General features: G+C 38.2%; 1 protein-coding gene across 9 annotated transcripts in view; it reads left to right on the top strand.

Annotated features, from left to right (window-relative positions):
• KHDRBS2 (KH RNA binding domain containing, signal transduction associated 2) overlaps window positions 1-22150 on the top strand; it is a 631271-nt gene that overhangs the window by 83411 nt on the left and 525710 nt on the right. For all 9 annotated transcript variants that reach the window (XM_081523653.1, XM_081523657.1, XM_081523656.1 and 6 more), the window contains exon 2: window positions 8374-8501. In XM_081523653.1, the coding sequence (XP_081379779.1) occupies window positions 8374-8501 (128 nt within the window). The remainder of the gene's footprint in view (window positions 1-8373; window positions 8502-22150) is intronic.

The raw sequence follows: 22150 nt of genomic DNA, 5'->3' as shown, positions 1-22150 counted from the left end.
TAGTTCCAGACATCCTGGGATGTGAAGTCAAGTGGGCCTTAGGAAGCATCACTGCGAACAAAGCTAGTGGAAGTGATGGAATTCCAGTTGAGCTATTTCAAATCCTCAAAGATGATGCTGTGAAAGTGCTGCACTATGTCACCAATATGCCAGCAAATTTGGAAAACTCAGCAGTGGCCACAGGACTGGAAAAGTTCAGTTTTCATTCCAATCCCAAAGAAAGGCAATGCCAAAGAATGCTCAAACTACCACACAATCGCACTCATCTCACACACTAGGAAAGTAATGCTCAAAATTCTCTAAGCCAGGCTGCAGCAATATGTGAACCGTGAGCTTCCAGACATTAAAGCTGGTTTTAGAAAAGGCACAGGAACCAGAGATCAAATTGCCAACATCTGATGGATCATCGAAAAAGGAAGAGAGTTTCAGAGAAAAAAAAAAACCCATCTATTTCTGCTTTATTGACTATGCCAAAGCCTTTGACTGTGTGGATCACAATAAACTGTGGAAAATTCTGAAAGAGTTGGGAATACCAGACCACCTGACCTACCTCTTGAGAAACCTGTATTCAGGTCAGGAAGCAACAGTTAGAACTGGACATGGAACAACAGACTGGTTCCAAATAGGAAAAGGAGTACGTCAAGGCTGTATATTGTCACCCTGCTTATTTAACTTATATGCAGAGTACATCATGAGAAACGCTGGGCTGGAAGAATCACAAGCTGGAATCAAGATTGCTGGGAGAAATATCAATAACCTCAGATATGCAGATGACACTACCCTTATGGCAAAAAGTGGAGAAGAACTAAAGAGCCTCTTGATGAAAGTGAAAGAGGAGAGTGAAAAAGTTGACTTAAAGCTCAACATTCAGAAAATTAAGATCGTGACATCTGGTCCCATCACTTCATGGCAGATAGATGGGGAAACAGTGGTAACAGTGGCTGACTTATTTTTTGGGCTCCAAAATCACTCCAAATGGTGATTGCAGACATGAAATTAAAAGACACTGACTCCTTGGAAAGAATGTTATGACAAACCTAGACAGCATATTAAAAAGCAGAGACATTACCTTGTCAACAAAGGTCCGTCTAGTCAAGGCTATGGTTTTTCCAGTAGTTATGTATGTATGTGAGAGTTGGACTGTGAAGAAAGCTGAGCGCCGAAGAATTGATGCTTTTGAACTGTGGTGTTGGAGAAGACTCTTATGAGTCCCTTGGACTGCAACAAGATCTAACCAGTCCATCCTAAAGGAGATCAGTCCTGGCTGTTCATTGGAAGGACTGATGTTGAAGCTGAAACTCCAGTACTTTGTCCACCTGATGCAAAGGGTTGACTCATTGGAAAAGAGCATGATGCTGGGAAGTATTCGGGGCAGGAATAGAAGGGGACGACAGAGGATGAGATGGCTGGATGGCATCACCGACTCAGTGGACATGAGTTTGGGTAAACTCCGGGAGTTGGTGATGGACAGGCAGGCCTGGCGTGCTACAATTCATGGGGTCATAAAGAGTTGGACACGACTGAGTGACTGAACTGTACTGAAATGCAATATGGTATTCCTTCTACCTCTAGAAGTAGTCAGACCTTTGAAAAATATTTTTTTCAAAATGAAACATAAATTAATATGAATTAAGATTTTGATACTTAATAACATAGATGATCCTAAAGGGTATTATGCTAAGTGAAATAAGACAGACAAAGACAAGTACTGTATGATTTCACTTATATTTGGACTTAGAAAGCAAAACAAATGAACAACCATAACAGGACAGAAACAGACTTCCTGAAACAGAGAAACATCTGGGGTTACCCAAGGGAAGGTTGATGGTTTAAGGGGTCAAACAGAGAAGGAATTAAGTGGTGCAATGTGTACGTTCAGTAGCTCAGTTGTGTCCGATTTTTTGTGACCCTATGGACTCTCACCTGCCAGGCTGCTCTGTCGATGGAATTTTCCTAGCTAGAACACTGGAGTGAGTTGCCATTTCTTCTTCCAGCGGAATCTTCCCTCCAGAGAAATCAAACCCACGTCTCCATCTCCTGCACTACAGGTGGATTGTTTACAATTGAGTCATCAGGGGAGCTCAAGAGGTGCAAGCTGCCACTTATGAAGCAAGTCATGGAGATGTAATGTTGCAGCATAGGGAATTAGTCAGTGATACTGTAGTATTTTTGCATGGGGACATACATAGTGGTGGTGGTTTTGAAATATATAAAAACATCAAAACACTATGCTGTATACCTAAAAGTGATACAATATTTAAGTCAATTACACTGAAATTTAAAAAAGAGCTACAAATACATAAATAATTTTTGAGAAAGAGAAAATAATAACTATTATCACCTTTTTTTTACTCCACAATAACAGAAACAAAACGTCCTTGTTCCATCTCTAACAGAACTAGGAAAACTGTAACATATGTGTCTTAATTTAGGTAGTGCTTTGAAATAGTACACTTGGCCAAGAGCAAAGAGGGAAGACCTATTTACAGGTGATTTCATGGTAATAATTATTCAATATACATAAAAGATGACACCAACCTTATGGCAGAAAGTGAAGAAGAACTAAAGAGCCTCTTGATGAAAGTGAAAGAGGAGAGTGAAAAAGTTGGCTTAAAGTTCAACATTCAGAAAACTAAGATCATGGCATCTGGTCCCATCACTTCATGGCAAATAGATAGAGAAACAGTGGCTGACTTTATTTTTCTGGGCTCCAAAATCACTGTAAATGGTGATTGCAGACATGAAATTAAAAGACACTTACTCCTTGGAAGAAATGTTATGACCAACATGGACAGCATATTGAAAAGCAGAGACATTACTTTGTCAACAAAGGTCCATCTAGTCAACGCTATGGTTTTTCCAGTGGTCATGTATTGATCTGAGAGTTGGACTGTGAAGAAAGCTGAGCGCCTAAGTATTGATGCTTTTGAACTGTAGTGTTGGAGAAGATTCTTGAGAGTCCCTTGGAGTGCAAGGAGATCCAACCAGTCCATCCTAAAGGAGATCAGTCCTGGGTGTTCATTGGAAGGATTGATGTTGAAGCTGAAACTCCAATACTTTGGTCATCTGATGCGAAGAGTTGACACACTTGAAAATACCCTGATGCTGGGAAAGATTGAAGGCAGGAGGAGAAGGAGACATCGGAGGGTGAGATGGTTGGATGGCATCACCGACACAATGGACATGGGTTTGGGTAGACTCAGGGAGTTGGTGATGGACAGGGAGGCCTGACGTGCTGTGGTCCATGGGGTCGCAAAGAGCTAAACGTGACTGAGTGGCTGAACTGAACTGAGAGTTGTTCCAGTGGTTTTTGTGAGCTTCGTATAGCGTGAGATTTGTGCTGAGTTTTTGTTTGTTTGTTTTTCCTCTGATGGGCAAGGCTAAATGAGATGGTACTCCTGTTTGCATATAATTGGGTTTGTATATTTGTTTTGTTTGTTGTTTAAATGATGCATCCTGCACAGGCTGTTACTATTGGTTGGGTGATGCTGGGTCTTGTATTCAAGTAGTGTCCTTTGTGTGAGTTCTCACTATTTGATACTCCTTAGGGTTAGTTCTCTGGTATTCTAAGGTCTTGGAGTCAGTGCTCCCACTCCAAAGGCTCAGGGTTTGAGCTGTGGTCAGGAACGGATATTCCACAAGTGGTTTGTTATGGCATTAAGGGAGAGTAAAACAAATATCCAAAAACAAGAAACCAAAAATGAACCCCAGACCAATGGCAGTTACAAAATCAGGCAAATAATAATTAAAATAATGGAATATACACATATACTTATACACCCATGTGCAAAGTGAAAACAATCCAACAAAAATAAAGTACAGTAGATTGATCTGACAAACAAGGAAATAAAAAATTATATTTACCAGTTAAAAACAAAACTAACTGAAGCACAAACTGGAAAACAAAACTAAAGCAAGGTGCCAAGTCGTGAATAAAGCAATGAAAACAAAACTAACACATATGTTGAGAGGAAAGGAAAGAAAGAAAGAATAGATATGTAAAGTTAAACAAAGGTGGGTGAAGATGTATATACATTAAAGATTAATTGCAAGGAGAAAAGAACAGTAGGAAAGGCAAATGAAGAAATAAATGTAGAAAAAAACTGTAACAGGTTTAAAAAATTAAAAATTGAAATCATAAGAAAGAGAAAGGAATAAAAACAAAAGAAAGAAAAAAGGGGAAACACAGAACTACAAAAGACCAATGCAGAGGCAGAGATTTATAGCAATAATAGAACATGTGACTGAATATAGACACATAGATATACACTCATAAGAAAATCAAAACAGTCCAACAAACATTAAGTACAATAGATTGACCTAGTGAACAAAGGAAACCAAAAATTTTATCCACCACAACAAAACTAATTAAAGCAAAAACTGGAAAACAAAACTGAAGCAAGGTGCCAATTGGGGAATAAAGCAGTGAAAATAAAACTAACAAATATGTTGAGAGGAAAAGAGAGAAAGAAAAGAAAGAAAGAATAGATATGCAAAGTTAAATAGAGGTAGATAAAGAAGATTTATATATGTTAAAAGTTAACTGCAAGGGGAAAAGAACAGTAGAAAAAGCAAACAAATGAATAAATGTAGAAAAATATTAATAGGTTTAAAAAATTAAAAGTTAAAAAAAGAGAAAAAAACAAAACAAAACAGAAAACTACACAGAACTGCAAAAGCCCACGTAGAGGCAGAGGTTTATGGCAACAATAAAAAAATGTGACTGAGGAAAAAAACCTCAAAAGTTTAATTGGATTTATCAGTGCCAATAAAACCAACAACTACAATGGGGAGGGGGGAAGGAAAAAAAATTCTGAAAGAATCTACAGAACAAGTCAAAACATAAGAATAGTAAATAGTTTTCTTGAGTCACTGCTGTCAGATTCCTTTCCTGCGCTGGGAGTCACAGTCCACCTCACCTCCCTAGGATACTCTCCAACACTGTGATGATCTCTGGACCTGCTGTGGAGGCTACTCAGATTCTAATCTGGTCCTATTCCTCTGTGTTCTTGCTTCCAATGTCAACAGCTATCAGAGCTAGTGCGTTTCTTTTGTGGGGACTCTCAATGTCCTCTTATATATTCCATAGACTCAGAGTCTGTCTAGTTGGTCATCTGGATTTAATCTGCAGCTTGTACAATGGTCTGAAGGTTTTGGATCTTTTTCCTTAGCCAAACTGCTCCTGGGTTTCAATTGTGATTTTATTTCCACTTCCACATGTGGGTCGTCCACTGAGATTTGCTCCTGAGGCTGCCCTGGAGAACTTGGGTTTGCCCCTGTGAGGGCCAGGTGTGGAGGTGGTGCAGCTGCTTGGGCCGCAGGGGTTCTGGCAGCACCAGTACTCAGGGGGATTGGCAGCTAGGGTAGCAGGAAATATAGTGCTCTAGAAGGGTATGGCAACCAGTATTGGCCAATACGCTCCAGTATTCTTGACTGGAGAACCCCTTCTCTGACAGAGAAGCCTGGCAGGCCACAGTCTACAGGGTCACAAAGAGTCAGACAGGACTGAAGTGACCCTGCGTGCATAAACACAAGACTTCTTATTTTTTTTTTGGCCTGTGGCAGCTCTCCCCCAGTGAGTGTTGAGCGTGAAGGTGGTGCCGTTGCTTGACTTGCGGGGACCGTGGTAGAGCCAAGTGTGCAGGGTCACAGACTGCCCCTGTGGTAGGAGTTATAGCCCTATCAGAGTCTTTTTTAGAGCCTCCTGTAGCTAGGGATCAGAAGACCTCTTTAGCCAGTCTTTCTCTGTAGCTCCGCCGATTCAGACACTTAGAGGGATCCCTTGCCTGGTGTCCTTCTCTGTTGTTCTGAGTGTCAGTCACGGAAAGGGGCCCCCCGACTGGGGTCTTGCTCTGTAGTTTGGCCCATCAGTCACTGAAAGGAGCATCACGGGTGGGGTCCTATTCTGTAGTTCAGTGTGCCAGGCATTTGATGGGCCAGCCTCTCTAATGTTCAGCTGCTGATAATTTTGTGTGGAGAGAGGCTATGGTGATGGCTCCACCCTCTATGCGTGACTCAGCTGTATTGCCTTTCATGGCTGCCTGGCAATCCTCCATAGGCATTTCCAACCATGATCTCCTCCCTCACATCCCCTCGATCCATCTCTCCACAGTCAACAGCAGCCCTCGCCCTGGGATTGCTCCACAATCCCTAAACTCCAGTTCCCAGCCACTGCCCCTTCCAGAAGACCTGTGTTCCTGCCCTGTGTATGAATGGTTGTGACAAGGACTGTCTGATTCTCATTCTATTTAGGCTGCCACAGATCAGCTGTTTCACTTTCAGCCCTAAATATTTTTCCTCCTATTCAGACAATTGCCCCGCTGTGGGGATTGGACCCCTGCTTCAGTTTCCCCACCTGCCAAGGGCAGGTCCAGTCCTAGAAACACTCCTGTTTTCTCCCCTAGTTCCTTTGTCCTACCAATTTTTGCGTGGGTCTATATATTCTTTTTCACTGGTCAGGCACTCCTGCCCGCTCTCAACTGGTGTTCTGCATTCACTTCTGTGTCTGAAGCTGTATTCAAGGTGTATGCATGGAGAAAGATGCACTCCACGTCCGCCTACTCTATGCCCTCTTCTTCTCCTGGGAGCATTCTTATAAGGGGAAATTAGCAGTTCTTCTTAAACCTCTAGGTAGGTAATTTCATGTTGATGAATATGAGTGATAGCAATTACAGATTTAATTCTTTATAGGACTATTTCATGACATCCCCTTTTTAATTGTATTTAAGTTTGTTTGGGGTATATGGTATCATATTATTTATCTCCCAGTTCAGTTCAGTCACTCCATTGTGTCCAACTCATTGCAACCCCATGGACTGCAGTACCCCAGTCTTCCCTGTCCATCATGAACTCCTGGAGTTTACTCAAACTCATGTCCATTGAGTCAGTGTTGCCATCCAACTATCTCATCTTCTGTCATCCCCTTCTCCTCCCGCCTTCAATCATTCCCAGCATCAGGGTTTTTTCAAATGAGTCAGCTCTTCACATCAGGTGGTCAAAGTATTGGAGTTTCAGCTTCAGCATCAGTCCTTTCAATGAATATTCATGACTTATTTCCATTTGGATAGACTGATTGGGTCTCTCTTGCAGTCCAAGGCACTCTCAAGTGTCTCCTCCAATACCACAGTTCAAAAGCATCAATTCTGGGCACTCAGCTTTCTTTATAGTCCAATTCTCATATCCATATATGACTACTGGAAAAACCAAAGCTTTGACAAATGGACCCTTGTTGGCAAAATAATGTCTTTGTCTAGGTTGGTCATAACTTTTCTTCCAGGGAGCAAGCATCTTTTAATTTCATGGCTGTAGTCACCATCTGCAGTGATTTTGGAACCCCCCAAAATAGTCTCTCACTCTTTACATTATTTCCGCATCTATTTGCCAGGAAGTGATGGGACCGGATGCCATGATCTTAGTTTCCTGAACGTTGAGCTTTAAGCCAACTTTTTCACTCTCCTCTTTCACTTTCACCAAGAGGCTCTTTAGTTCACTTTCTGCCATAAGGGTGGTGTCATCTGCATATCTGAGGTTATTGATATTTCTCCTGGCAATCTTGATTCCAGCTTTTCATCCAACCCAGCATTTCTCATGGTGTACTCTGCATGTAAGTTAAATAAACAGAGTGACAATATACAGCCTTGACGTACTCCTTTCCCGATTAGGAACCAGTCTGTTGTTCCATATACAGTTCTAACTGTTGCTTCTTGACCTGCATACAGATTTCTCAGGAGACAGGTCAGGTGGTCTGGTATTCCCATCTCTTTAAGAATTTTCCACAGTTTGTTGTGATACACAGTCAAAGGCTTTCGCATAGTCAATAAAGTAGAAGTAGATGTTTTTCTGGAACTCTGTCACTTTTTCAATGATCCAACTGATGTTGGGAATTTGATCTCATTTTTCTCTGCCTTTTCTCTGCTACTTATCTCTCTTCATCTCTACTACTCTATTATAGATAATGAATGATTTCTATTGTCAATTATGTTTTCTTAGGAACAATATTGAATAAAAATGAAACATTTAACCTCAAAATATATTTGTTCTCTTCATTCCTCCTGGGAAATTTATGCTTGCTTAAATATTTTTAAATATTTCAAGGGTATATTCTTTCTCAAATTTTGTTTGAAGATGTTAAATTTTAATTAAATGCATCCCTTTTCCACATTAGACAGACATACCTTCAATCACTGCTTTTTGGTTTTGGTTGACAAGAGGTCATTGTACAGACAATAGTGACATTGATGTAGCTTCAACATGGTACTCTTTCAGTCTTTATCAAGATTCTAAAAGATCTTATTTAATAAAAGAGTAATAATACCAGCATGTTTATAATGACTTCACATTTCACTTAATGTTTTTCTTGTGAATTTTTTTCAGAAATTGAAAAATTTCAAGGTTCTGATGGAAAAAATGAAGATGAACAAGAGAAATATCTTGATGTCATCAGCAACAAAAATATAAAGCTCTCAGAAAGGGTATTGATTCCTGTCAAACAGTATCCAAAGGTACTACAATATATACTTTTTAACCTCATTGAATTTTTTAAAAGTGATGAAAATAAGACAATGTTTTATTCATTGCCTTTATGAAATAAATGTTCAAATCTTCATTTTATTAGTATATTTAAATAGATGATACTGGCATAGAAGAAGGAAAACTCTTTGAAAGTACAATAATTTTCTACTGATGGCTGCAACATTTTATTCCATGAATATAGGAATCATAACTAGACATTTTCATCATTTAACATGTAAATAGTTCAGCAATTAGTCCAAATATGCTCAATCAATAATGTTTTGGTTCATGTTAAAATGAGCCATGTTTATTATAAGAGTATAGAATTATTGCTACAAAATATACAACATGAGGCAAATAGATGAGAATCTTTTTATCTAGGAAGGCAATATAATCTTTATTAGACACTTGGGTTGCAACCTCTAGTCTTCTATATTCAGGATCCATTTATATAATGATTGTGATATTATTCTCTTGAAAATAGCTTTTCATTAGATATTTTGTCATCACATGATATTTTTATCACCAGAATCATGAGTATAAAATATAGCGTTCAATGGCTTGCTTTCATTATTTATGTTCATAAATTCCAATGGTTCAAAACAGTTTTTTGTTGTTTTTTTTTAAGTAAGTTGCCTAAGCCAAAAAATGGAAACTCAAAGATTTAAGCTGGTTGTTAACTTTCTGAAGAGTGTGAAGCAAAGACCATGTAATTATCCTAAGAATAAAGATTACAGAAATAAATGCTATAGTTTACCAAATGGCTTCTAGTATGATAAGTTTTGGTAAATATAATTAAGTAGAAGGTGTGTTTATAATTATTTCAAATAGGATAAACTGTTAACAGCACATCAAACCATTTATTTTAACTTTCAGGTGAGGTTTTTGGATATATGAGCTTTTGGATTTTGTGCTTGTTTTGAGCTAGACTTAAACTATTGCAAGATAGGTACATACAATGAATATGCAGTTGTAATTTAAGTTTTATTAAATTTGCAATTGTTTTAATGAATATCACGTTGGACTGTCATAGAAATGTACATGAAAAATTTTACACAATAATGAAATAAGGTAGAAATATTATAGGGTCTTAAGAAAAATATAACTCTTTAAAGGAACTTGGTTAATTAAAACTGTTAAAGTCTAGATGGAGTACAGCTTCAGTCTTGAAATCATATATTTAAATATATATATTACTTGATACTGTTTCTTGGGATAATTCTTATCTATTCTTTGGATATGGAAAAGACTGTGACAGACTCAGTATTTGCTTCTCAGTAAAATGCAGCTCTGAATATCTGACCAAGATGTGCTGGCATTTGAGCTCCTAAATAATGCTAAATGATGGTGTGAGTGATGGAATACTTTGAAAATTTGCTGTTATTTTAAATCCTTCATTTTTTGTGAGTCTTTGCATTTTTAACTTGACTAATAGTGCTCACGTTTTGCATTACTTTTTCATGTATAATGTGGAAGGTTATGAAAAATAATAGCTCCTAATGATTAATAGTTTTATGGAATATTATCAAATAACAATGTATGCCTTAGAGAATGTACAGTTTCTATGAATATAATGCCAAACACATTAAATTATTTATGAATGATATGAGTTTCATATATTAGAACCTTTTACAGAAAAAAGAATACTGACAAATGCAATCATCTATCAAGTCAACCTACATTTGTTTTCGCTTTTCATACTGTAACGATGAAATTAAAATCAATCTTTTGAAAAAGGTATTTTATTTCTAAAGTGGTGATTCTCTGTTGTGGGGTAAGATTATAATCACTCAGCCTGAGCTGTATTTTCTGTACACTGTAAGCTGTAGCACATGTCGTGTGGTGTGATCCTGTGAACTGTTGAGCAGCACACACCAGTATTTATGAGTTCAAGGTTTACTCTTTTAAAAAAAAACGATTTACTCTGTGTATCTCCTCTGGGCTAGGGTTGCCTTCTCAAATTCCTGCAGGGCTGTCTCTGCCCTTGACACCTGCTGTGCAGACAGACAGTCCATCTGGCAATGACACTTCCTCCCAAACAAAGAGCAAAGCAGAACTAGGGGAGTGCTTGAGGAAATAGCCTTATCCTGATTTTACACTCGGCCTTTTTTGGATAGATTTTGTTTCAGTTAGACTCTAATTCAAGTTAATTTGCTGATTTAATTCAGTAAGTCAAATAATTGAGAGAAGTTTAATATTTTAAATAATAGAAAACATAAGAATGCTTTACAAACACAGTAAGAATGACTTATCAAATGTTTTGTGATTAATCACTTAACTTGGAGAAAATGTGCTATGTTACTAAATTATTTTAAAGGACTGTTTTTCTTGTTTGTTTTCATTGTTTTTATTTGTAGTAAGGTTAGTAAATAAATAAACTTTATACATCTATTGTTTACATTTGAAAATTTTTTAGAATAAGAGCCTTTTATTTCTTGATAGTCATGTCTCTAAGGCAACATCAGTCAGTATATTACTCTATGATCCTGAGATTCATGTGGAAAATTCACCATGTTTAACATTAGCCCTTTCTACCTGAATCCAAAGACATTGTACTTTATCGTCCAGTATACATTCAGTTTTTTCAAATCTGGATGTTTCCAACTCTTACGCATCTAGAATCAGTATGCAGTCTCTATCAGGTTGTTGGTGGTTGTAACTCACTGTTTTTGTCTGTAAACTTTGCACATTTGAACTTGGTCATGCCTTTTTATATTGTTTGTAGCGTTTGAAATATGTGCATTGAGTTTAGTTGTGTTTGAAACTGTCTTCAAAGATGGCATTATAATTTAGTGTTGGCACACAAAGTGATTATATATACAGAAAAAGAACAAAACTGAACCTTGGGGTATAAATTTGGTATTAATGAAGACATAGTCATCCTTGAAGGTTGGGACTGACATATACACATGACTATATATAAAATAGATAATCAACAAGAACCTGGTGTATAGTACAGGGAACTCTACTCAATACTCTGTAATGTCCTACATCGGAAAAGAATGTAAAGAAGAGTGGATATATGGATATATGATTCATAGGATCTCCATATGCCTCAGTGGTAAAGAATCCACCTGCCAATGCAGGAGATGCAGGAGATGTGGGTTTGAACCCTGAGTCAGGAAGATACCCTGGAGAAGGAAATGGCAACCCGCTTCAGTATTCTTGTCCATGGGATAATCTCATGGACAGGGGGACTTGGTGGGCTGCAGTTCATGGGGTCTCAAAGAGCTGGACATGACTAAGCAACTGAGTATACGCAAGCACACATAACTGATTCACTTTGCTGTACAGAAGAAAATATCACAACAGTGTAAACCAGCTGCACCCCAATAGAAGTTTTAAAAGAGAATGAAAAAAAAAAAGAAGGCCAAAATTTCTGGATCTCAACAAACAAGTGCCTTACAGTACCTAGGAAAGTAGGACACACAAAATATAAGATGCTGCACTCTGTTTTGTTCTGCTAGAAGGGTGAGTACCACGTGCACGGTCACAGTGAGGAGTGTGAGCGAGTAGGCGGCGCTGCTCCACCTGCTGGAGATCTGCTTGTTACTGTGGTACCTGTTCGTCCACCTGGGCAATTCAGCTGCTAAGTGTCTTTTAAAATTACGTTTTTTGACGTTGCCTTCAGAATCCTCTGAAAAATAACAGATATTTTATTCAATTAAATTTGCCCAAAGGCCCACTTTTTATTTCTCAACTCCAGTTACTTACAACTTTTTAAAGCAATAAACTACCAGAAGTGTAAATCAGCCCCCAAATTCGGCCCCTTTTAAGATCAAAGTGGCGATGTTCTCCTGTGCTGCTTTTGAAATCAATTTCTTATGTAAATTGATGCAGAAAATTAAAGCTCCAAAATATGTTCAAAAGCACCATGCTTGCTCTGTATTTCGTGTTCGCCTGCTTGGTTCCAGAGAGTAGGGCTGCCTTCTGTGTCTGGTGGGAAGCATTCTCCACAGCTTGGTACGTCCTCCACAAGGCCTGTTGCCTTCTTTGTACTTCTAAAGGTGAAAACCGAAATCCAAAGCCTTGATGAGTGTTTTTTTTTTTTCTTCTTCTAACTTTGTAAGTAATTATCAGAACATTTAAGAATGGTTAATAGAAACCCAACATTACTAACTGTGAAAACTGTAACCACATTTCAGAGTCAGAATCACACTTACCGGTTTAGAAACAACTCTGTTTTTCTAAGCAATGTGGTTTTTTAAAAGCCACTCTGTAGCTTACATCTTAAGCTTGTTTTATCCTTCTCGGAGACAGCTGCATAGTATTACTTGCTTTTTTATTTTTCTAAAGGAAACAGAAAAGAGGATTTGATGGGCTTTGTGATTTCAGTTTCATTCATATTGGTTTCCTGATCTCTTGCGAATTTAAATCTTAATTGAGAAGATAATGACTCTCCTAGATGAAGTGTTACATTTTTAATGAGAGAAAGAAAATAATTCCAACGTGCTTGTACAATGCATTCTTTTCAATAAAGAGGAACTTGAAATAACCCTATTTTCCAGCAAAATTTAGAAATTTGCAGAGATATTCTGTCTAGTGTTTACCTTTTCCAACGACTTTTAAATTAACGCTCATCTCATGTATTTAAACCTTTTTCCCATTCAGCACTTAAGCCTCTTTGTCTTCTTTGACCCATGTGTTCTTAATCTTGAGTTGAATGTGCCTTCCACTCCCCTCTTTTTTAGGAGTTCGGTACATGCTCATGAAATGTGTGCATACACTTCACAAAATGACCTCACCTTCTTTTCTGAGTCTACAACTCCTAGGTCACCTGCAGTCTGTTTTAACCTGCTGTTTCTTTTCCTCCAGTTTCCACCCTCAGCTGTAAAACTGGAAACTATTTTAAAAGAACAGTTAAAATCTAGTGACTTTTGAAATGTGTCCAAACAGGTATACTTGCTCAGGGGTCCTTTGAGAACCAAAGGATTTTCACCCCCACATCCCTTCTATAATCTTGCCAGTCTTCATGTACTTCTTTGTTCATTTGTTTAATTCAGTGACCTTTCAGTAAATTTCTCTACACCCAATTGAGCATATATAGGCCATCTGCCATTTGTTTTGCTGTTTTGGTAAAAATGGATTTTTATGTAGATAGATTTTCAAGAGGGTAGAGGAGAAAGATCATTGGTAAAATCAAGAGGTATTACATTATAAATTGAATGAATTCTCATATCATTGACTTTGAAGGACATATTGACATATGGAAATAAGTGAATTTAATATAAATTCAAGCACTATTAAATACCTTGAGATTGGCATGGGAAGAAAAACTTTCTCTGGAAAGGGTACAAGAAATAGACATTAATGCATCTCCTCCTTACCTCCAGAAACATTTAGATAAGGGATTATTATTACTTATAATACTAAGTTAGGACCTGACTACAACCAATATTTGAAAGAAATTTAGATGCATGTAGAAAAGTTGTGAGTGAGTTTTATTTACTTTTTCAAATTTAAGTAGTTGTTAAAAGAAATTTGGACTTCCCAAATGGCACTAGTGGTAAAGAACCCACCTGCCAATGCAAGAGACATAAGAGATGTACGTTCAATCCCTGGGCAGGGAAGATCCCATGGAGCAGGGCACAGCAACCCATTCTAGTATTCTTGTTTGGCAGAGGAACCTGGTGGGCTGCAGTCCATAGGGTCTCAAATAGTTGGATGAATGAAGCAACTTAGCACACAAGCACCCAAAATAAATGTGTGCAACATATTTAGATTTCTACCATTTTATGAGGAATTTTATTTAAATATATGGATTTTACAAGTATATCAATAATCAAATTATGAATATCAATCCAAAAACTTTAAAAATGTTACCAAATGTTGTATATCAATATTCACAGCACCGTTATTCACAATTGCCAAAAGACAGAAACAACTCAGTTATCTTCAGGTGATGTACAGTTACACAAAATGGTATATACACAGTGAAATATTATTCAGCCATAAAGAATGATTAAATTGAGATATGTGTTAACACATGGATAAATATTGATTGAATCAAGGTAAGTTGGAAGTAGTCAAACAGGAGATGGCAAGAGTGAACTTTGACACTTTAGCGATCAGTGAAGTAAAATGGACAGGAATGGGTGAATTTAATTTAAATTACCATTGTATCTACTAGTGTGGGCAAGAATCCCTAAAAAGAAATGAAGTAGCCCTCAGTGAAAAAAAAAAAAGTTCAAAATGAAATAGTTGGCACAGTCTCAAAAATGAGAGAGTAATCTTGGTTTGTTTCCAAGGCAATCCATTCAACATTAAGTAATCCAAGTCTATGCCCTAACCACTAATGCCAAAGAAGCTGCAACTGAAGCAGTTCTATGAAGACCTAAAATACTTTCTAGAACTAACACCAAAAAAAGATGTCCCTTACATCATAGGGGACTGGAATACAAAATTAAGGTCAAGAGATACCTATTCCTTCAGGTATAGGTATTCCTCCAAAGGAGGAAAGGAAAGATATACTCATCTTAATTCAGAGTTCCAAAGAATAGCAAGGAGAGATGATAAAACCTTCTTAAGTGAACAATGCAAAGACATTGAGGAAGCAGAAGAATAGGAAAGACTAGAGATCTCTTCAAGAAAATCAGAGATACCAAGGGGACATTTCATGCAAAACTAGGCACAATAAAGGACAGAAATGGTATGGACCTAACAGAAGCAGAAGATTTTAAGATGAGGTGGCAAAAATACACAGAAAACTGTAAAAATAAATAAATAAATAAAAGTCTTAATGACCAGGATGACCAAGATGATGTGATCACTCAGCTAGAGCCAGCCATCCTGGAATGCAAAGTCAAGTGGGCCTTAGGAAGCATCACTGCAAACAAAGCTAGTGCAGGTGATGGAATTTCAGCTAAACTATTTAAAATCCTAAAAGATGATATTGTTAAAGTGCTGCAGTCAATATGCCAGCAAATACGGAAAACTCTGCAGTGGTCACAGGACTGGAAAAGGTCAATTTTCATTTCAATTCCAAAGAAGGGCAATACCAAATAATGTTCAGAATACTTCACAATTGCACACATTTCACATGCTAGCAAGGTAATGCTCAAAATCCTTCAACCTAGGCTTCAACAGTACATGAACCAAGAAATTCCAGATGTACAAGCTGAATTTAGAAAAGACAGAGGAACCAAAGATCAAATTGCCAACATTCCTTGGATCATAGAAAAGGCAAGAGAATTCCAGAAAAACATCTACTTCTGCTTCATTGACTATCCTAAGCTTTTGACTGTGTGGATCACAACAATCTGTAAACAATTCTTAAAGAGATGGGACTACCAGACCACCTCCTGAGAAACCTGAATGCAAGTCAAGAAGCAATACTTAGAACTGGACATGAAACAGTGGACTGGTTCCAAATTGGGAAAGAAGTACATCAGTGTTGTATATTGTCACCCTGCTTATTTAACTTCTATGCAGAGTACGTTATTCAAAATGCCAGGCTGGAGAAAGCTCAAGTTGGAATGAAGATTGCTAGAAGATATATCAATAATCTCAGATATGCAGATGACACTATCCTAATGGCAGAAAGTGAAGAGAAACTAAAGGGTCTCTTAATGAATGTGAAAGAGAAGAGTGAAAAAGCTGACTTAAAACTCATCCTTGATAAAACTAAGATCATGGCAACCGGTCCCATAATTTCTTGGCAAATAGATGTAGAAACAATGGAAATAGTCACAGACTTTATTTTCTTTGGCTCCAAAATCACTGGGGATGGTGATTGCAGCCATAAAATTAAAAGATACTTGCTCCTTGGAAGAAAAACTATGACTAACCTAGACAGCATATTAAAAAACAGAGACATTACTTTGCCAACAAAGGTCCGTCTAGTCAAAGCTATGGTTTTTCCAGTAGTCATGTATGGACCATAAAGAAAGCTGAGGGCCGAAGAATTGATGCTTTTGAACTGTGGTGTTGGAGAAGACTCTTGAGAGTCCCTTGGACTGCGAGGAGATCAAACCAGTCAATCCTAGAGAAAACCAACACTGAATATTCATTGGAGGGACTGATGCTTAAGTTGAAGCTCCAATACTTTTGCCACCTGATATAAAGAGCCAACTCACTGGAAAAAAATCCTGATTCTGGGAAAGATTGAGGGCAGGAGGAGAAGGGGGCGACAGAGAATGGGATGGTTTGATGGTATCTCCAACTCAGTGTAGATGAGTTTTAGCAAAGTCTAGGAGATAGTGAAGGGCAAGGAACCCTGGCAGGCTGCAGTTCATGGGGTTGCAAAGAGTTGGACATGAATGAGTGACTGAAAAACATATTAATAAGAGAAAAAGTCAGCCTCGAAAGGACAAATATTGTATGATTCCACTTAAAGATATTTAGAACAGACACATTCATAGATACAGAAAGTGGAAGCAAGGTCATCAGGTGCTGTGGAGGGAGATGGTTGGAGAATTTGTGTTTAATGTATGTAGAGTTTCTCTTTGGTAAGATGAAAAACTTCTGGAAATGGATGAGCTGTGATTTCACAACCTTGTGAATGTAATTAATGCCACTAAATTCCACTTTTAAAATAGTAAATTTTATTTTGTATTTATTTTATTGCAATGAAAATGTTACAGAGATATTACCAAATGAGTTTCAACAACATATTACAAGCAAAATAAACTACACACATATGTAGTTTCATTATAGTAATACAAAATTAGTTTAGTACTTTAAAAAGTTTTTGCAGAATGAAGGAAACTATAGGCAAGGTGAAAAGGAAGCCTTCAGAATGAGAAAAAAATAACAGCAAGCGAAACAATTGACAAATAATTAATCTCCAAAGTAAACAGATAGCTCATGCAGCTCAATTCCAGAAAAATAAATGACCCAATCAAAAATGGGCCAAAGAACTAAACAGACATCTCTTCAAGGAAGACACACAGATGGCTAACAAACATATGAAAAGATACTCACTATCACTCATTGTCAGAGAAATGCAAATTGAAACAACAATGAGGTACCATCTCACGCTGATCAAAAAGACTGCTATCAAAAAGTCTACAAACAATAAATGCTGTAGAGGTTGTGGAGAAAAGGGAACCCTCTTACACTGTTGGTGGGAATGCAAACTAGTACAACCACTATGGTGAACTGTGTGGGGATTCCTTTAAAAACTGGAAATTGAACTGCCATATGACCCAGCAATCCCACTGTTGGGCATAAACACCAAGGAAACCAGAATTTAAAGAGACACGTGTACCCCAGTGTTCATCACAGCACTGTTTATAATAGCCAGGACATGGAGCAACCTAGATGTCCATCGGCAGATGAATGGATAAGAAAGCAGTGGTACATATACACAATAGAATATTAGTCAGCTATTAAAAAAAAAAGAAGTGTTTGAGTCAGTTCTAATGAGGTGGATGAAACTGGAGCCTATTATACAGAGTGAAGTAAGTGGAAAGAGAAACACCAATACAGTATATTAACGCATATATATGGAATTTAGAAGGACGGTAATAACAACCCTATACACAAGACAGCAAAATAAATACAAATGTAAAGAATAGACTTTTGGACTATCTGAGAGAAGGCAAGGTTGGGACGATATGAGAGAATAACATTGAAACATGTATATTACCATATGTAAAACAGATGAACAGTGTAAGTTTGATGCATGAAGACGGGCACTAAAAACTGATGCTCTGGGACACCTCAGATGGGTGGGGTGGGGAGGACAGTGGGAGGGGGGTTCAGGATATTGGGACACATGTTCACCCACAGCTGATACATGTCGTTGTACGGCAAAATCATCACAATATTGTAAAGTAATTAGCCTCCAATTAAAATTAATTAATTATTTTTTTAAAAAAGATACAGAAAATGTCCCTAACTTTTAGGATCAAATCTAGCATTTGATAACATCAATTTTCCATTCTTCATGAAATGAACATAGACTAATATAATAAGTATATATTTGAAATCAGTGTGAATAAATCATTTATTCATTAAGTGTTAGAGAGAACCTTAGTGAGGAATATGGGCAAAAGAAAATCAAGACTAAATCCGTAACCCATCTTTTGTACCAGCATAAATCTCAACTGAGTATAAGATTAAATGCAAAAGAAAAAGTATTGGAATAACTTGTGGGAAATTTATTTTATATTATAGCATATTTAAAAGCAGAGACATTACTTTGCCAACAAAAGTCCGTCTAGTCAAGGCTATGGTTTTTCCAGTGGTCATGTATGGATGTGAGAGTTGGACGGTGAAGAAAGCTGAGTGCCGAAGAATTGATGCTTTTGAACTGTGGTGTTGGAGAAGACTCTTGAGAGTCCCTTGGACTGCAAGGAGATCCAATCAATCCATCCTAAAAGAGATCAATCCTGGGTGTTCATTGGAAGGTCTGATGTTGAAGCTGAAACTCCAATACTTTGGCCACCTCATGCGAAGGGTTGACTCATTGGAAAAGACCTTAATGCTGGGTAGGATTGGGGGCAGGAGGAGAAGGGGACGACAGAGGATGAGATGGTTGGATGGCATCACCGACTCGATGGACATGGGTTTGGGTAGACTCCGGGAGTTGGTGATGGACAGAGAGGCCTGGCGTGCTGCAATTCATGGGGTCACAAAGAGTCAGACACAACTGAGCGACTGAACTGAACTGAATTGATGGAAAGCATTTTTAAGATACATGGAAAATAGATGAAGCCATAAGTAAATAACTAAAATACTTTACACCAGAAAACTAAAACTTCTGCATAAGCAAAAATAATGGTGATGGTTACCACAAAATAAAAAGTCACAATTAAAATACCTAATTGGATCAGTATTTGAGAAAAATTTGAAACATATGGCAGAACATTCATTTTATTTATATGTAGTGGTCTCACTTTGAATTATAATTGATTTACAATGTTGTGTTAGTTTCTGCTAGACAACACTGTGATTCAGCCATATGTGGAGATACATCCCCACTTATTCTAAATTCAACAGGAAGCCAATGATACCAACAGACAGTTGTCACACATGTGACAACCATTTAAAGCAAATAGAAAAAACTCTGAACCTCACTTATCAGAAAAATTAAGATAAATTTGAAATGCTTCTGTTTTCTAGAAGGCTGATAAAAAAAAAGTTTAATTCTAACTAATAGTGTTACTGAAATGGAGCAGGACCCTATGGTCCTTGCCCTGCCCATATGATCCCTGCCTGTCTTTTGTCCGTGGAAAACTTTAGTCAAATAATAAGTTTAATCAGAGAAATCACAACATATGAAAACAAAGGAAATCAGTCAAAGGAGACCAAATAATAATGTTGTCATTAAGCATAGTCAAGGATCTTTAGTTCCTTCTCAAGGACTACAAATAATATTCTGAGCCATATCCTGTGAGCTGTCTTAGAGATAATGAAACCCCAAGGTGAAGAAGCTAACTGTGGTCTTCCGACTGTACCCAGGACATGAGCTTCCAAATTCTGAGACTTGATTGCAAAGAAATGGGAGCAAATGGACCCTGGAACTGAAGATTAACTGTACCTAAAATAACTGAGGTGATGCTGGTCAGACCACTGATGACCAATTTGAAGATAACTGTTAGAGATGAATGTGCTGTTTCTGCATGTAGTGACCCACTCTTACCTGTATATAAAAGCTCTCAACCCCTGCTTGTCAGAGATGGGGGGAGTCAGCCATGGGACAGTTGCTGGTGTCTGAAATAAAGCAAAGTTTCCTTTCCAACAACCTGACCTTTTATTGGCTTTTGAGCAGCGAGCAGCCTGACCCCACACTCCTTTCTATAACAGTATTAGAATATGGGGAGGGAAGTTCAGTTCAGTTCAGTGGCTCAGTCATGTCTAACTCTTTGTGACTCCATGGATTGCAGCACACCAGGCGTTCCTATCCATCATGAACTCCTGGAGTTTACTCAAACTCATGTCCATTCAGTCGGTGATGCCATCCAACCATCTCATGCTCTGTCATCCCCTTCTCCTCCCGCCTTCAATCTTTCCCAGCATCAGGGTCTTTTCAAATGAGTCAGTTCTTTGAATCAGATGGCCAAAGTTTCAGCTTCAGCATCAGTCCTTCCAATGAATATTCAGGACTGATTTTATTTAGGATGGATTGGTTGGATCTCCTTGCAGTCCAAGGAACTCTCAAGAGCCTTCTCCAACGCCAGAGTTCAAAAGCATCAATTCTTTGGCACTCAGCTTTCTTTATAGTCCAACTCTCACATCCATACATGACCACTGGAAAAACATAGCCTTGACTAGACGGACCTTTGTTGACAAAGTGATGTCTCTGCTTTTTAATATGCTGTCTAGGTTGGTCATAACTTTTTTTCCAAGAGGTAAGCGTCTTTTAATTTCATGGCTGTAGTCACCATCTGCAGTGATTTTGGAGCACCCCCCCTCCCCCGCCAAAATAAAGTCTCTCACTGTTTCCATTGTTTCCCCATCTATTTGCCATCAAATGATGGGACCAGGTGCCATGATCTTAGTTTTCTGAATACTGAGTTTTAAGTCAACTTTTCCAGTCTCCTCTTTCACTTTCATCAAGGGGCTCTTTAGTTGTTGCTTCCTTACCTGCATACAGATTTCACAGGAGGCAGGTGGAAATGCAACCATTTTATGGAGAACTTTTGCAACATCAATGAAAATCACAAAGGCACAGACTTTGGAGTCAGTTGAATATCAGGTGATTTATTTTAGAATTAATATATTTGTATTGATATGTGTTTTAAGGAAACAGTGACAGACTTTATTTTCTTGGGTTCCAAAATCACTGCATATGGTGACTGCAGCCATGAAATTAAGAGATGCTTGCTCCTTGGAAGAAGAGCTACAACCAACCTAGACAGCATATTGAAAAGTAAAGACATTATTTTGTCGACAAAGTTCCATCTAGTCAAAGCTATGGTTTTCCCAGTAGTCAAGTGTGGATGTGAGCATTGGACCATAAAGAAAGCTGTGAAAGTAAAAGTGAAAGTCACTCAGTCGTGTCCAACTCTTTGCAACCCCATGGGCTATATAGTCCATGGTATTCACGAGGCCAGAATACTAGAAGGGATAGCCATTTACTTCCCCAGGGAATCTTCCCAACCCAGGGTTCAAACCCAGGTCAACTGCATTGCAGGTGGATCCTTTACCAGCTGAGCCACAAAGGAAGCCCATAAAGAAAGCTTCAGTTCAGTTCAGTTGCTCAGTTGTGTCCGACTCTTTGCAACACCCTGAATTGCAGCACGCCAGGCCTCCCTGTCCATCACCAACCCCCGGAGTCTACCCAAACTCATGTCCATCAAGTTGGTGATGTCATTCAGCTATCTCATCCTCTGTCTTCCCCTTCTCCTCCTGCCCCTAATCCTTCCCAGCATCAGGGTCTTTTCCAATGAGTCAACTCTTTGCATCAGGTGGCCAAAGCTGAATTTCAGCTTCAACATCAGTCCTTCCAATGAACACCCAGGACTGATCTCCTTTAGGATGGACTGGTTGGATCTCCTTGCAGTCCAAGGGACTCTCAAGAGTCTTCTCCCACACCACAGTTCAAAAGCATCAATTCTTCGGCCCTCAGCTTTTTTCACAGTACAACTCTCACATCCATACATGACTACTGGAAAAACCATAGCCTTGACTAGACAGACTTTTGTTGGCAAAGTAATGTCTCTGCTTTTTAATATGCTGTCTAGGTTGGTCA

This window comes from Giraffa tippelskirchi, chromosome 8 (genome assembly GCF_054371585.1).
Source record: "Giraffa tippelskirchi isolate mGirTip1 chromosome 8, T2T-mGirTip1v1.2.pri, whole genome shotgun sequence".
In the NCBI taxonomy this organism is placed as follows: domain Eukaryota; kingdom Metazoa; phylum Chordata; class Mammalia; order Artiodactyla; family Giraffidae; genus Giraffa; species Giraffa tippelskirchi.
This window is presented reverse-complemented; position numbering and strand designations above follow the sequence as displayed.